At 41.5% G+C, this 14,093-nt stretch overlaps 1 protein-coding gene across 1 annotated transcript in view; it reads right to left on the reverse strand.

The window, feature by feature from the left end:
• LOC110168199 (intermembrane lipid transfer protein VPS13C) overlaps window positions 1-14,093 on the reverse strand; it is a 183,368-nt gene that overhangs the window by 82,911 nt on the left and 86,364 nt on the right. The window contains 15 exon segments of the mRNA XM_055154670.1: window positions 373-528; window positions 854-943; window positions 1,106-1,237; window positions 1,655-1,891; window positions 1,984-2,076; window positions 3,322-3,542; window positions 6,622-6,878; window positions 8,302-8,468; window positions 9,155-9,276; window positions 10,122-10,251; window positions 10,987-11,134; window positions 11,674-11,978; window positions 12,077-12,244; window positions 12,346-12,449; window positions 13,854-13,970. Coding sequence (XP_055010645.1) covers window positions 373-528; window positions 854-943; window positions 1,106-1,237; window positions 1,655-1,891; window positions 1,984-2,076; window positions 3,322-3,542; window positions 6,622-6,878; window positions 8,302-8,468; window positions 9,155-9,276; window positions 10,122-10,251; window positions 10,987-11,134; window positions 11,674-11,978; window positions 12,077-12,244; window positions 12,346-12,449; window positions 13,854-13,970 — 2,447 coding nt within the window.

Consider the following 14,093-nt stretch of genomic DNA (forward strand, 5'->3'; position numbering starts at 1 on the left):
GAGGAGGTGCGGTCCACACGGCGTATGGAAGGGGGGGTTCGTGCTTTCGTGGCCCGGTGTCAAACGACCCACGGCCCGTTACTGGTCCCTGTCCTGGGGGTTGAGAACCCCTTCTTTAGTCGATTGATCGGTCGATGGAGTCTTATGTCGACCAAATTTGTATCAGTCGATGAATCATTTTATTTTGATAATGATTTATCAGGGACAACAGAAGAATGGATAATGTACGGAGTGAGCAAGCTCAAGGAATTTAACCAAAGACTTTCTGACTGTGAGGAATGAATACTCCCCCTCTGCCCCCTGCCCTCTGCCCCCTGCCCTCTGCCCTCTGCCCTCTGCCCTCTGCCCCCTGCCCTCTGACAGTGCCTGTACCTTGGCGAGGTTGTTGAGGACCTGGATGCAGCTCTGTGACACTGTGATGTTCATGGTGTCTTTGGAGCAGATGGTGACGGCCGTCCGAGGCTCCGGCAGAATCACAAACTCATCCCCGTGAACCGGGCTCCGATCCTGCACCGGGTTATTCTTCATCTGAAACAACAGCAGCTCATGAACTGGTGTGATGCCGTGATCACTGGTGTTAAGTTGATGACATAATAACAGACCTATTCTTCTTCCATCTTTAACAACAGTGTAGGTTTTTCAGGTTTTTATTAATTTACACAAAACTGTTTCCTTCTTACTGTACTTGTACTTTGTACTTTTCTGCTCCTGTGCAGTGAGGAAATCCAATGAGCTCCTAATTTATGATTGTAAATGCATCTAAACTGTTCTCTGGTGTGAAAGTTCCCAAAACCCCAGAATCTGCAGCCAGACTTTCACCTGAACATGACTTAATCCCTCTAATGGGACATACCTCCAGAGCCAGGTTCCACCTCCGGGTGCCACTGTCCACTCTCTCAATCAGAGGCTCCCACACAGCGTGGACTTCATTGAAGTAATTCACCTACAACAGCACAGACAGTTCATATTAACAAACATCTGTAACAGCTGCAGTCTAAAGATGTCAGGTTATAGCAAAGATACTAAAGTCCATCTGTTGGAAATATAAGTTTTATTCAGTATTGCCCAGCTCATCTTCATGATAAAATCTTAAATCTGATCTCACCTCCAGAGTCATGTCTCCGTTCAGGTGGAGCAGAGAGGACCAGTTTCGAGCTTGTCCACTGAAGGACGACTCGGCCAAAAGCAGAGGGACCGTCCTGTGTCCCAGACCAGACTCCAGAGTCACCTGCACCACCTGAAACACACACACACACACACACACAGAGAGAGACAGGGCGTGAAATAAAACACTGTCTTTATTTATACAAGGAGATGGTGACAAAATGTTACTTGCAGCTTTTTATAAGCTTAAGGTTGCAAGACGGCTTGACAGGTGTTATTTTAAAATTGCACTAACTATTGTATTTAATCTGTTTATAATGGAGATCATTTTATTGTAGAGAGATAAAACATAAAGTAACAAACAAACACAATCAAACCTTATTTTAAATGTTTTTCTTAAATGATTACACAGTTCAATGTCATTTTTGAAAAGTAGACTGTGTATAATACGTCTGTTTTAAACGTGTATTTGTTAATCCTTTTTATTAATCGATAAATAGTCTAATAATCTGTCTTTGTTGCACTTTGTCCTCTTGACCTTTGACCTTACCTTGACCTCTGCCTTGAACTTCTCTCCCTCGTTGCTCCCGTCGCTCTCCCTGAAGTTCTCGGTGATCTCAGTGGCCTGGTCCACGCCCAGAAACCACAGGTTACTGCTGTAAATGTCCATGACCGACCACAGATCCGTCACGTCGGGTTTCCTCTCCTGGTTGAGCTGAGCCTGGGGTTTCACTGCCGTCATGGCCGAGGTTATGGTCATCACAGTGTTCAGGATCACAGGCGAGATCTGAGGGAAAAAGATAAAACATACTAAATATTTGCAAATACATAGATTCTAAAGTCAAATACATAAGTTACATAAGTTAATGTACTAATCACCTTGACGATGACTTCCTCCACTGTCACTGAGCCGCTCAGAGGTTTGTTTGGATGAGTCTCAGTCTCCAGCACCACAGAACACGGCCTCAGCACCTGTTTGAACAGATTTGTTATTATGAGCATTTAGATTTTTTTTTTTTTTAAACACACATAATACAATTGTAGTATTACTTTTTTTTTTTCAAGATACATAAATTATATAAGGTTTCCTACAGCTGTTTTATATCTGATATTTGCCAACTACCATATTTTTTTGACTATAAGTCGCAGTTTTTTTTTTCATGGTTTGGGTATTTCCTACGACTTATATATTAAAATGTTCACACTGACAGGCTTGTGTGTCAGTAACAGTGTCTCCAGGCTTGTGTGCCAGTATCTGCTACTACTGTACCACTGTCACTTGGTGCCCTACTGCACATGTCTCCTGCAGAAAGAGCCTCGGTCCTGCTGCAAGTAGTGAAACTTGTGAGGGACTGGAGGAAAGCGGGGAAACAGGAGGGTGCGTCTGTTACTGGATGGATGGACAAAGCCTGGACTTCAGTGACACCGAAACCATCCTGTCGGGATTCAGAAAGACCCGAATAATTCTAACTGGAACTGATGCTGAGTCTGACGACAGCGACACAGAAGAGGAAGCGTCGCTCTGTTTACCTCCGGAGGTCGAGGAGTTGTTCAGAAGTGACACCGAGGATGAAGAAGATTTGGAGTGAGATGGAGAGTTTGTTAAACTTGTTCTGTTCTGTTGTTTATGTTATAGTTTATCTGAAGAACTGTTCATATGTGACGTTAACAGTCTGTTCTTCTCTCTTCTATTGTTTTTACTAGAACTTGACTTTCAAGATGAAATGTTGGTTCCTGGTCTCTGATTTTATAAAATAAATTTCCCCCAAAAAGTGAAACTTATATATATTTTTTTCCTTCTTCATTATGCATTTTTTGGCTGGTGCGACTTATACTCAGGAGTGACTTATAGTCCGAAAAATATGGTAACTGTGTCTGCTCGGTGTTTCAAAGTACGGCATTAAACTTAGATATCTGTCTCCATGGGGACAAGCAGATGATGCCACCAGCCTAAAGTTGCAGGTCAAATCTGTGGAGAGGCGAGCCCAGTGACATTGAGAATGCATGTTCTGTAGAATAAAATCCCTTGTAATTGATGCATGCAAGATAAGAATTTAATTCAATACTGTGAAACATTCCTGCCAAAGCATTAACATTTCCAGGGACACAAACACGGGGTGGACCTACTACCAGAAAAGCTACATAGTGCACTTTAAACTACATTATTTTAAAATCCTCACATCCCTAAACCTTCCTTAGACAGAGTAATACTGTTACCGTAGTAACTGCCGTGTCGTTTTTGCCCCTGATGAAGGGACAGGCCAGGACGCGGAGCTCCCTGAGCCGCGCCGTCATGTTCTGTCCTCCCTCTGCCGTGGTCTGGACAGAACAGTCGCACTGGAACGACACGACCAGAGCCGGAGCGTCCGCCTTCATCAGACTGGCCACAAACACCACCTCAGGGTCGACCACCACCGCACGCAGACGCACCACTGAGCCTGCGGAGAGAGAAGGGTTTAAATACGGTTTTATAACAGCTCCCTTTAATTTAATCTAGAGTTTTATTTAAGTCATTTCCAAATAACATCATCTGGATAAAAAAAAAAAAAGATATAGATTAAATAAAACTCTAGATTAAATAAGAGGAAGCTAGAGTTTTGTTCAGGTCATTTCCAAATAATGTCATCTAGATTAAATAAAACTCATTTAATCTAGAGTTTTATTTAATCTAGATGACAATATTTGGAAATGACTTAAAATAAAACTCTAGATTAAATAAAAGAAAGCTAGAAAGTTTGAGTTTTATTTAAGTCATTTCCAAATAATGTCATCAGGATAAAAAAAAAAAACCCAATCTAAATCTGTCAAGAGGCAGGAGACCCAGTTACATCTTAGTTAACTCAAGGGGAGCACAGTATATAGAAGCAATTTATGTGAAATTATTTAAGAAGTTTTTTGAAAGTTTGAAGGTTGAATAGGGGTGAAACTTGTATTCGTGCCGAACTGTTTCGATACAGGACGTTCGGTTCGGTGCAATTTGTGTGTGTTTACATTCTACCTCTACATGTGCAGCTACACGAAGGTTTGGCCCTTTAATATTCACAAGGAAACTCGTGCGTGTTTGTGGTGACAGTGTTTCCTGCAGTGATTTATAGTTAAAGCAGTCGTCTTGACTACGTCCCTTGGAACCACACAGCGAAAAGTGGAGTGTTAAAACTGACTCTTACAGAATCAATTTTAACATTTTCTCAGAGTTTATATGAGTCCAATCTATTCTGGAGTTAATTTAACTTTCATTTTTGGAAATGTTAATTAAGTAACACTGAACCAAAGTTCCTGTTTAACCCCGAAATCAAGGGTTATATTAATGTTTTGAGAGTAAACGAATAACACTTTGTAGAGTTATCCTGATTTAACTAAACAACACTCAGAGGTGTTTTACTTTTACACTTAATTTTACACTGTTTTAGTTCATTTAAAATGAAATTATGTACCAAACTGGTTCAAACTGGTTTTCTCTCTCTCTCTCTCTCTCTCTCTCTCTGCAGTTGTGGGTGTGAGGAACCAAATTAACACTAATGGAAGTTCATTTAACTTCAGCAATATCAACCCTGGAAAATAACCTCAACTCGAACTTTCATTTAACTTTCAAATAGTTAAAATAACACTTTTTGTGTTAAAAACAACTCTGACATATTTTACCCTGAAATATTAACCCTCCAGTTTTTGCTGTGCACATGAATCCTCGCACAACTATGGTCGTCACACCGCGGTCCTCACTCCAAACCCAAACCCGCAAACTCTGTCCCAGGTGAAAGTGTATTTTCAACTCCTGGGGACGTTGTAACTCCCAGCAGATCTGCACTTTCTGCAGACACTGTGGACAAGTTTGTTTTTCTGGCCAAAAATATGAAGACGGAGTAAAACTTCATGCTGGAACTGTTTGTGCTGCTCTTTACTTTTTGAAAAGTTTTGTTACTGTTTACAAGGAATTTATTTTATATAATATTTCATACTTTTGTTGCTTATTTGAGAATATTTTATTTAACTTATTTATTTTATTTGCATTTATTTTAATTTTCCCGTTTGTATGTTAAAACAAAATGCTGGTTTAATAAACACACAAAAAAACTAAATGCAAATAGTTTTACATTTTGTTCCCAAACTGTAATGAAAATGAACCAAACTGTCACCTCAAAACTGAAGTATGTACTGAACCGTGATTTCTGTACCGTTACTCCCCTAAGGTTGAATGAGTTGAAGTTTTTAACTGTTTAAGATTTGGACTGTCAGTTTATTCCTCCACCTGTTCAAAAAACCTTAAAAAAAACACCATAAACGTTTCTGGAGGCAGGTTTCATGTAAACTCTCTTCACTATTTGATGTACTAGTACCTTGCTCATCGGACGTGTTGATATTAAATAACCTCTCACAAGTCAAACTTAAAGTGGCCAAGCGAAGGATTTTGTTGTCAGGCCTAACCACAGCTAAGAAAATGGTGGCCACACGCTGGAAGCCACCACACTGTTTATCTATTCATGCTTGGTCATTAATGTTTCTGGATATGGCCCAACTAGAACTCTCCATAGCCCAGGGTGCATAGGGCCAAGAGTGAAACAATTACCTTATGGCACAGGTGTCAAACATGCGGCCTGGGGGCCAGATCCGGCCCTCCAAGACCTTTAATCTGGCCCTCAGCTGATTTTCTACTAAAATATTTTAAACTATATTTTCTATTAAAATCTTGTTAATTTTCTGTGGTGTTTATCACAGCAGCGTCTCCAGCGTCTCTGTACGTGGCCCCTCCCACCAGAGCAGCACAAATGAAGACTTGTCTCTTTCCAAACGCTCTTAAAGGACGATCGTTTTGACTGTTGACCGTGACACCCTCATCAGAAAAATGTCCAACATGAGAAAAGTGGAGCCGAGTGCAGGATTTTACAAGAAAAAATGACTTATTCCTATTTGAATACAAGTTCATGTTAAAACTTTGTGTTGAAATTACATTTTTCTTAAAGTTTCAGGTTGTTCATAATATTATAATATTTTGTAAAAGAAAGAGTTTATCAATTATAAAAGATTTCTGTAATAGATTTGTGTTTCTCTGCACAAATATTTGAACTTATTGTTATTTTGGGGTTTATATGACATGAGTTTTCTGATCCGGCCCCTTCGGGATTAAAGTAGGTTGGATACGGCCCCCGGACCAAAATGAGTTTGACATCCCTGCCTTATGGCATGTTTTCATTAAGCGTCTCCAACAACTCTGTAGCAGAACTTTGCTTGGGTGAGGCTTTGGACCGGGGTGGGAGGTTGTTCTCGTTCTTTTTTTTTTTTTTTTCCCTTTCTTTTTGTATTTGAAAAAACAAATAATTGGATTGCAGTATTTCTGACTATGTATGTATATAAGCAAGCTGTACTCATTTCAGAACTCATGAATGTACAGTCAATGTGATTAAGCAGCATTTCAATAAAAAAAGTTGATCACAAAAAAAAAAACAAAAAAACTCCATAAATGTAAACACAGTGCCTAGTATCAGCTTTAAAAACATATGTCTGTTCTTCTCTCTCCCTCACCGCTCTTGTTGTCTCCGCTGGTTCCTCCCGTGGTCTGCTTCAGTGGGAGCCTCTCCCCCTGCCCGGAGCTCTGGGGTCGGCTCTGAGCTTCAGGAAACGCTTTAACGAAGAAATCTGCCACGGCCATGAGGAACTCCACACTGGCACAGAGGCTCATCTTATGGAGCTCCGCCACCACCTCCTGCTCCTGCCCGCTCCTCCGAAGGGTCAGGTCTATCATGGGCTCCACGCTGCCCTCATCACGCCGGCCCAGCATCCTGAAGGGGAAAAACAAACAAGATTACAACATTATTATTGTGTAACTGCTGACTATTCTACACCATATATATCCTAAAGGGAGAACAGCACCAATACAAGATCAGTATACGTTTTGTAGTTCTGTGCCTTAATACTCGAGAATCAAAACAATGAACTCATGTAATTAAAGGTTGGGTATGTAGATTTCTTATTTAAAAATGTGTAAATATAACTTGTGATCGGTGTCCCCGGATATGAAGTAAACATGTGCAAATCAAATATTCGGTTGTGTTATAATTTGGTGTTTTGGTTCCGTTATCCAAACAGGATTCATGACTGGAAACAGGCGTCTTGTCCTCGCTGGGTGGGTGGAGAGTCTCTGCCTCAAGTGGAGGAGTTCAAGTATCTCGGGGTCTTGTTCATGAGTGAGGGGAGGATGGAGCGTGAGATTGACAGGTGGATCGGTGCAGCTTTGGCAGTGATGCGGTCGCTGTATCAAGCAGTTGTGGTGAAGAGGGAGCTGAGCTGAAAGGCAAAGCTCTCCATTTACTGCTCAATCTAGGTTCCTCCTCTCACCTATGGTCATGAGCTCTGGGTAATGACCAAAAGGAGAAGATCGTAGATACAAGCGCTCGAAATGAGTTTCCTCCGCAGGGTGTCTGGGCGCTAGAGATAGGGTGAGGAGCTCAGTCACACGGGAGGAGCTCGGAGTAGAGCCACTGCTCCTCCACGTGGAAAGGGGCAGCTGAGGCTCGGGCATCTGTTCCGGATGCCTCCTGGGCACTTCCATCAGGAGGTGTTCTGGGCATGTCCCACCTGGAGGAGGCCTCGGGGAAGACCAGGACACGCTGGAGGGACTATGTCTCTGGGCTGGCCTGGGAACACCTCGAGGTCCCCCCAGAGGAGCTGGAGGAAGTGTTCAGGGTGAAGGAAGTCTCGGAGTCCCTGCTTAAACTGCTGCCCCCACGACCCGGCCCCGGATATGCGGAAGAACACGGCTAGATGGATCCATCATCCAATCAGAAAACAGAGTGAGCCTCACATGATTCTCTCATTTGGGTTGCCAGGTTCAAAGCGGAAATCCAGTTGTTTTAAACCTAAAATGCCTCTCTCTGATCTGAAAGATTATTACCTAAACCCCAGCACCTGCAGACAGTCATGAATCATGAACCTCTGCAGATCAGGGAGGGAATTCTGAAGGTTCTAAACTTTCACATGAGGCCTGTCCATAAACTGAGAATGAGACAAACTTGGATGTGTGTCATGGTAACTCAGGCTTAGTGGTGATTGTTCGTTTTTTTTTGTTTTTTTTTACCCTAGTCAGAGTGCAGGTACATATCATACAAGTAAAGTCAACAGCACCCGGGACAGAAGAGTATTTTTAAATTGACGACAAAGAAACACTGTGACAAATTTAAGAGCTTTAGAGTGTGTTCTCTTTACCGTGACGTGACCCTCTCCATGTTGTCTCTGAGGTCGTCCAGAGAGCAAGAGGTCAGCACAGTCTTCAGCTCCATGTTTCCGTTCTTCAGCATCGTCCCGGAGGCTCTGAGCTGGAGGAGGGCAAACTGACCCAGACACAGGCTCTTCTGGTGCTCCAGGACTGAGGGCTGAGGGGAGTTTAATAAAAACACAGGTCAAAACTGCTCACATGACGTTAAATTAGGGCCTGGCCAATACGACAAAGGAATAAAAGTGCACAATTTATCTATTTTTATTAAACAAAAATATCTATGGTTATTAAGGACGAGACACAATTTCCACAAGAAGAAACAAGGTAAGAGACTGGGTCCACGAGAACAAGACAAGACAAGATTTTAATATAATTCCTAATTAATTCATTTCACAGTTTTTGCCTCATAATTTTTTTATTTATTTCCATTTGTTTCCATTCTACTGCTGCTTTATGGAACTGTAAGAGACGTAACTCACTAACATGTACGACTTTTTTATCCAATCCAAATGTAAAAAACACTCATAAGATCATTTTTCTCTTGTGTGCACGATCTTGCGGCAATTTTGTCTCATCAAAATCTGACAATTATCTGATTTCTGGAGTTATCTGATTGTTGAAGTGTCACATAAACAATTAATGCTGTGGTTACTCACTCAAAAAGAGATTATTATCAGATTTTTTGGAGTTATAAACAAAACAAAAACATCAAAATACTCTATATTTCTTGCTGATCACAGTCCCTCTGATCAGATTTTGCACTTTTCGCGTCATTTAAATCTTAGTGGTCCAGAGAGCAGACGAATGGAAAGACATTTTTACGTGATATAAACTCCCGTGTACCTTTGTAGGGTCATTATTGTAGAGCACCAGCCCAAGTGAATCGATGTTGAAGTTGAACTTGAGCGTCTCTGCAGATCCCTCCAGCTCCTCAGGACTCAAGACAGCGGGCTTTTCACCGTTTTCTAAAGTGAAAATAAACACGTTAATAATTTAAAATATCTTACATATCTTATTATAGTGAAAAAAACAAATTATATGTTGACCTTTAGACTGAATAAACTGGTTTAGCCCTGGTTTAGTTCTAAATTTGGCCCTAGTCCTAATTCTGCACTGGTTCCAACGGCTTAAAGGTTGTATAGAAGATTTTCCAAGGAAAGAGAAATTCAGCGACTGTTTGTCCTTTTTTAAATGTTGCGCTTCGCACCTTTTCCCCTTCTCTTCTTCTTTCAGCAATGTCAAAAACTGACTTTCTTTTGCGGCGAACCGGTCATGAATTCTTGTCTGTCATTAAAACTAAATTTGTGCAAACTGAGAGCTACAGTTCAAAAAAGACGCCAAGAACCGCTAAACTTGAACCACGAACATAAACCACACAATCCCAGCGCGTCGGCAAGTCAGCGATGCTAGAAATGTAGGGAGTTTGATTGACAACCTAACAGCCAATAGATAAAGAGGTAGCCTTGTTATCTATTGGCTGATGTTTATCTGGCTTCACTACACTACACACTTCAGTTGATGGATTTTCATTCTTTTTTTTTTTTTTTTTTTTTTTTGGTCATCATAATAACAAGGCTGCTTCTTCTTTATAATTGTATTTTGATCTTTCATTGACAATTTGAAACAAACAAACAAAAAAAATCCTCCATACAACCTTTAAATTAATTCAAAAACATTAATTTTGTCTTCGTTTAACAATGAAATTATTGCATGTATGTACCAATAGTCCTACTCTAATGCTTCTTCAGTCCTGGTGTAGTCCTGTCTTGTGTGTGTGTGTATGTGTACGTGTGTGTTTGCAGTATCAGACCTGTAGGTGGCGCTCTGAGCTGGACGCCGGTCTCTTGTTTGGGGACACTGGTCTCCGTGTGGTCGGCCTCTCCCAGGTTTTCAGTCAGAATCCTGAGCAGCACTTTGAGGTCCGACTGGCTCAGCTCCACCTAAAACAAACGCCTCAATTAGAAATGTTTGTACAAAGAAAATATAATGTTTATCATAGTTAGTCTAACTCTATTTCCAGAGGAGGCTAAAGTTTATGAGCTAAAATGGAACCTAACTGAGCTAAGTACATGAGTTTTACGTTAAGTTTAAAACTACACAAGGACACAGTCTCCCGAACCAACTGTACCTGTGGAGGTGAACATGTGGGCTGAACGAAAGTAAAAGGAAATGTGACAATGGTTATTTAAATATAACACCTGAGTAATGCCAGTCAGGACATTAAAAACATCACAACATGATCACAGCATTCACTCAAGGTTTACAGTGTGAAGCAACAACTGTAAACTTCATTAGTCTGAAGCAGGAGCCTCCAACCTGTCGCTCTCCATCCCCTTCCAAGCAGCTCACAAAGGGATTTTTGAATTCTATTGTGGATAATAAGTAAAATTGTATTAATTACCATTGTAAATGTGTCATTTTGATGCCCAACTTGGTGCACTGATAAATGAATAAAGGTTTATATTTTATTAGCCTCCAAATGTTCCTGATCTAAGGCGTGCCATGGTTCTTATATTTACTCAGTTTCTTTCCAACTGCTGAAAGTAGTAGGTCTTGGGCATTTTTGTTTTGTAAAGGAGCTCACTGGAGAAAAAAGGTTGGAGACCCCTGGTCCAAAGTGACTCTGAAAAGCTTTTATCTGTACTTCATTATATCTCAAGTGTCTCAGTCTTTACCATCATGGGCTTCATGTCTCCTTCGATTTCGATGGCGGCCATCTTTTTGTTCCAGGCTGGAGCCAGGTTCCTCCTGACCTTCAGCTGAAGGTTCACGGCCTCCAACAGCTCCACACTGGGCACCTCGGTCTCAAGACCCACGCTGGCCCTAAACACAACAGGCATTTCAGACGATATTTTAGAGGTAATGCAGGGTTCCCACTCGTTTTCACTGACAACATTTCAAAACTTTTCCATGACTTTTCCATGACCTAAAGTATATTTTCCATGACTTTACGGCGCCTACATGTGTAGAATTGATCAGACTTTTAGGTCCAAAAATGAAATGTTAATCCTTTCCACTCACCTTATGGTTTGGGATTATAGTTTTTAACATTCAAAATCCTGTCAGTGCATTTATTGTCGTCTCTTTTAAACAAAAGGCACAAACTTTCAGAAATAAACATAATAGCCTCATGAAACAGAACGCTGTACATGCTTGAAAGAGATACTAAAATTCCATCACTTTTCCAAAACTGTGATTGAATTTACAAAATTTCTATGACCTTTGCAGGATTTCCATGACCATGGGAACCCTGTATATATCTTCTCGCTCAATGATTCACTGCACACGTGTGAAGGGATACGCAGGATTCATAGAACCATGGTCACATTTGTCACTACATTCCTCTGGTTCTCAGTCCTGACCTGGAGAGTTTGAGCTGTGACAGCTGCACGTCCATGTTGTCTATGACAGCGGGCAGAGGGCAGCCCTCCACCTGCTGCAGGGAGAAGCTGTTGCCGACGGTGATGAGACCCAGATCCATCACCAGTGCATCGTGGGATTTGGAGTCCTGGGGGATGATGATGAGCGGAGCCTTCAGCCTGATGTCCATGGAGAGACGGAAACTCTTCTGAGCAAAGTCCCGGACACTGGAGGCGGCCTTCTCTGCCGCCTGCACCGTGGCCTGGCTCAGAGCCTCTTTCGCCGTCTGGAAGTTGTTGGTGAAGTTCTGAAATAAAGTGGAAACAGTTTAGAGATAAACTGTGGGTGCACATGGGGCTGAATGCATCGGAGTTGTACATTTGAGTCAGTCTGTCACACACTCACCAGCAGAGACATGATGAACTTGTGCAGATAAACCACTTGGACACAGCCCACGTTGAGCTTCACTTTTCCGTCGCTTTTGGACGTGTCGGCGTAACTGGCTCCTTCTGTGGCGTTTGGAGTCAAGGACATGGAGAAACTGAACACCTCGTCTCCCACTATAGAGATCGCCTGAGAGGATAATCATATTAGGATTTAGATGAAGATAAAACAGAAACTATTACACTAATTAAACACATAGAGACGCCCAGTTCATTGCGTTTGAACCTGACCTTCTTGTGGATGCACTTTGGATCCACGTTTAACACGATGAAGTCTCTGAGTCGAGCCGAGATGTGAGTCTGAGGCCCCTGAACCAACATGGAGCCGTTTATACCTGAGAGGAAAACATTTATTATCATTTAAGGTTGAGGGACACTTCATTTAGCCTCATTCACTTTTTCAGTTTTTCACAATTTCACTTTGTAGAAACCGTCTGACCTCGCAGCATTAGGATTCGTTCGCTCGAGAGTAGGCAGGTACTTTAATTTAACCAATCACTGCTATTTGGTCGTGACGTATGTAATGCGCCGCAAACGGGGATAACTGGTATATTAAGCTTTTCCCAAATCCCGTAGGAAGAAGGATAATAACGTCTTTCCACTTGATAAATTTCACCAAACATTCTCTTAGTTCCGGACCTCCAAAACCTTTAATCTGGCCCTTGGTTGATTTTCTACTAAAATATTTTTATTATATTTTCTTTTAAAATCTTGTTAATTTTCTGTGGTGTTTATCACAGCAGCGTCTCCAGCGTCTCTGTACGTGGCCCCTCCCACCAGAGCAGCACAAATGAAGACTTGTCTCTTTCCAAACGCTCTTAAAGGACGATCGTTTTGACTGTTGACCGTGACACCCTCATCAGAAAAATGTCCAACATGAGAAAAGTGGACACAGAATGCAGGATTTTCCAAGAAAAATTGACTTATTCCTGTTTGCATACAAGTTAATGTTAAAACATTGTGTTGAAATTGAATTTTTCTTAAAGTTTCAGGTTGTTCATAATATTATAATATTATAATAAGAAAGAGTTCATCAATTAAAAAAGATTTGTGTAATAGATTTGTTTCTCTGCACAAATATTTGAACTTATTGTTATTTTTGGGGTTTATATGACATGAGTTTTCTGATCCGGCCCCTTTGGGATCAAAGTCGGTTGGATACGGCCCCCGGACCAAAATGAGTTTGACACCCCTGGTCTAGTGTGTTCTGATTCCTGATCTAGTCGCTGGAGAGAAATTAAATTGAGAGGAGGCACTAGGTGGTCCCAGCCTGGCTAACAAAGACCATTGTGCTGGTCAGAAAGTGCGTTGGCGTCCCTCCATGTAACAAAGGACTTTGATTATATTCAGTCAGAGAGTCTCGGGTTTGTACTTTGCCCACTTTTACAGTTTTCAGTAAGTGCAACATTCTGTTAAGATTACAAGTTGAACCCTCGTAGAGCACCTGCACTGCTGTTTTTGACTTTTTATGACCCCGTGGAGCACTCTACCTCTTTTCTTCAACTGACAAAACAGTGTTGCTTTTAGAGACAACAGCTCTTCACGAGGTGCAGCCTGCCAACTCCTGACCTTTCCTGTCCAATCCAAATGTAAAAAAAAAAAATTAAAAGTTCATGTTTGCACAATTTTTTGGCAATTCTATCTGACAAAATTTGTGGCAAGAGATTTGTCTTCTCCGCTGACGTGTGTGTTTGTGTTTGTGAGTGTGTCGTGCGTGTGAAGCATGACTGAGTCCAAACCTTGGATTTTGATGTCGGCCATGTTGCTTTTCTGGTCACAAACCAAAACGTTAAAAGCTCCGAGCGTCGCCATCACCTTCAGGTCGATCACGTTATCCACAGGAGACACCAGGGCAGCTGCAGGTGAACACACACGTTTAAAGCCACAGTATGTAACTTTTTAGCCAGGAAATAGACTCAGAGTTCAGTTTGTTTGTGTTTTGGTCAGTTAAATCCTCATAATACAGAGCGGAGTTGTAC

Source organism: Boleophthalmus pectinirostris, unplaced genomic scaffold (assembly GCF_026225935.1).
Source record: "Boleophthalmus pectinirostris isolate CB_2022bp ecotype Guang Dong unplaced genomic scaffold, ASM2622593v1 HiC_scaffold_19, whole genome shotgun sequence".
NCBI lineage: Eukaryota > Metazoa > Chordata > Actinopteri > Gobiiformes > Gobiidae > Boleophthalmus > Boleophthalmus pectinirostris.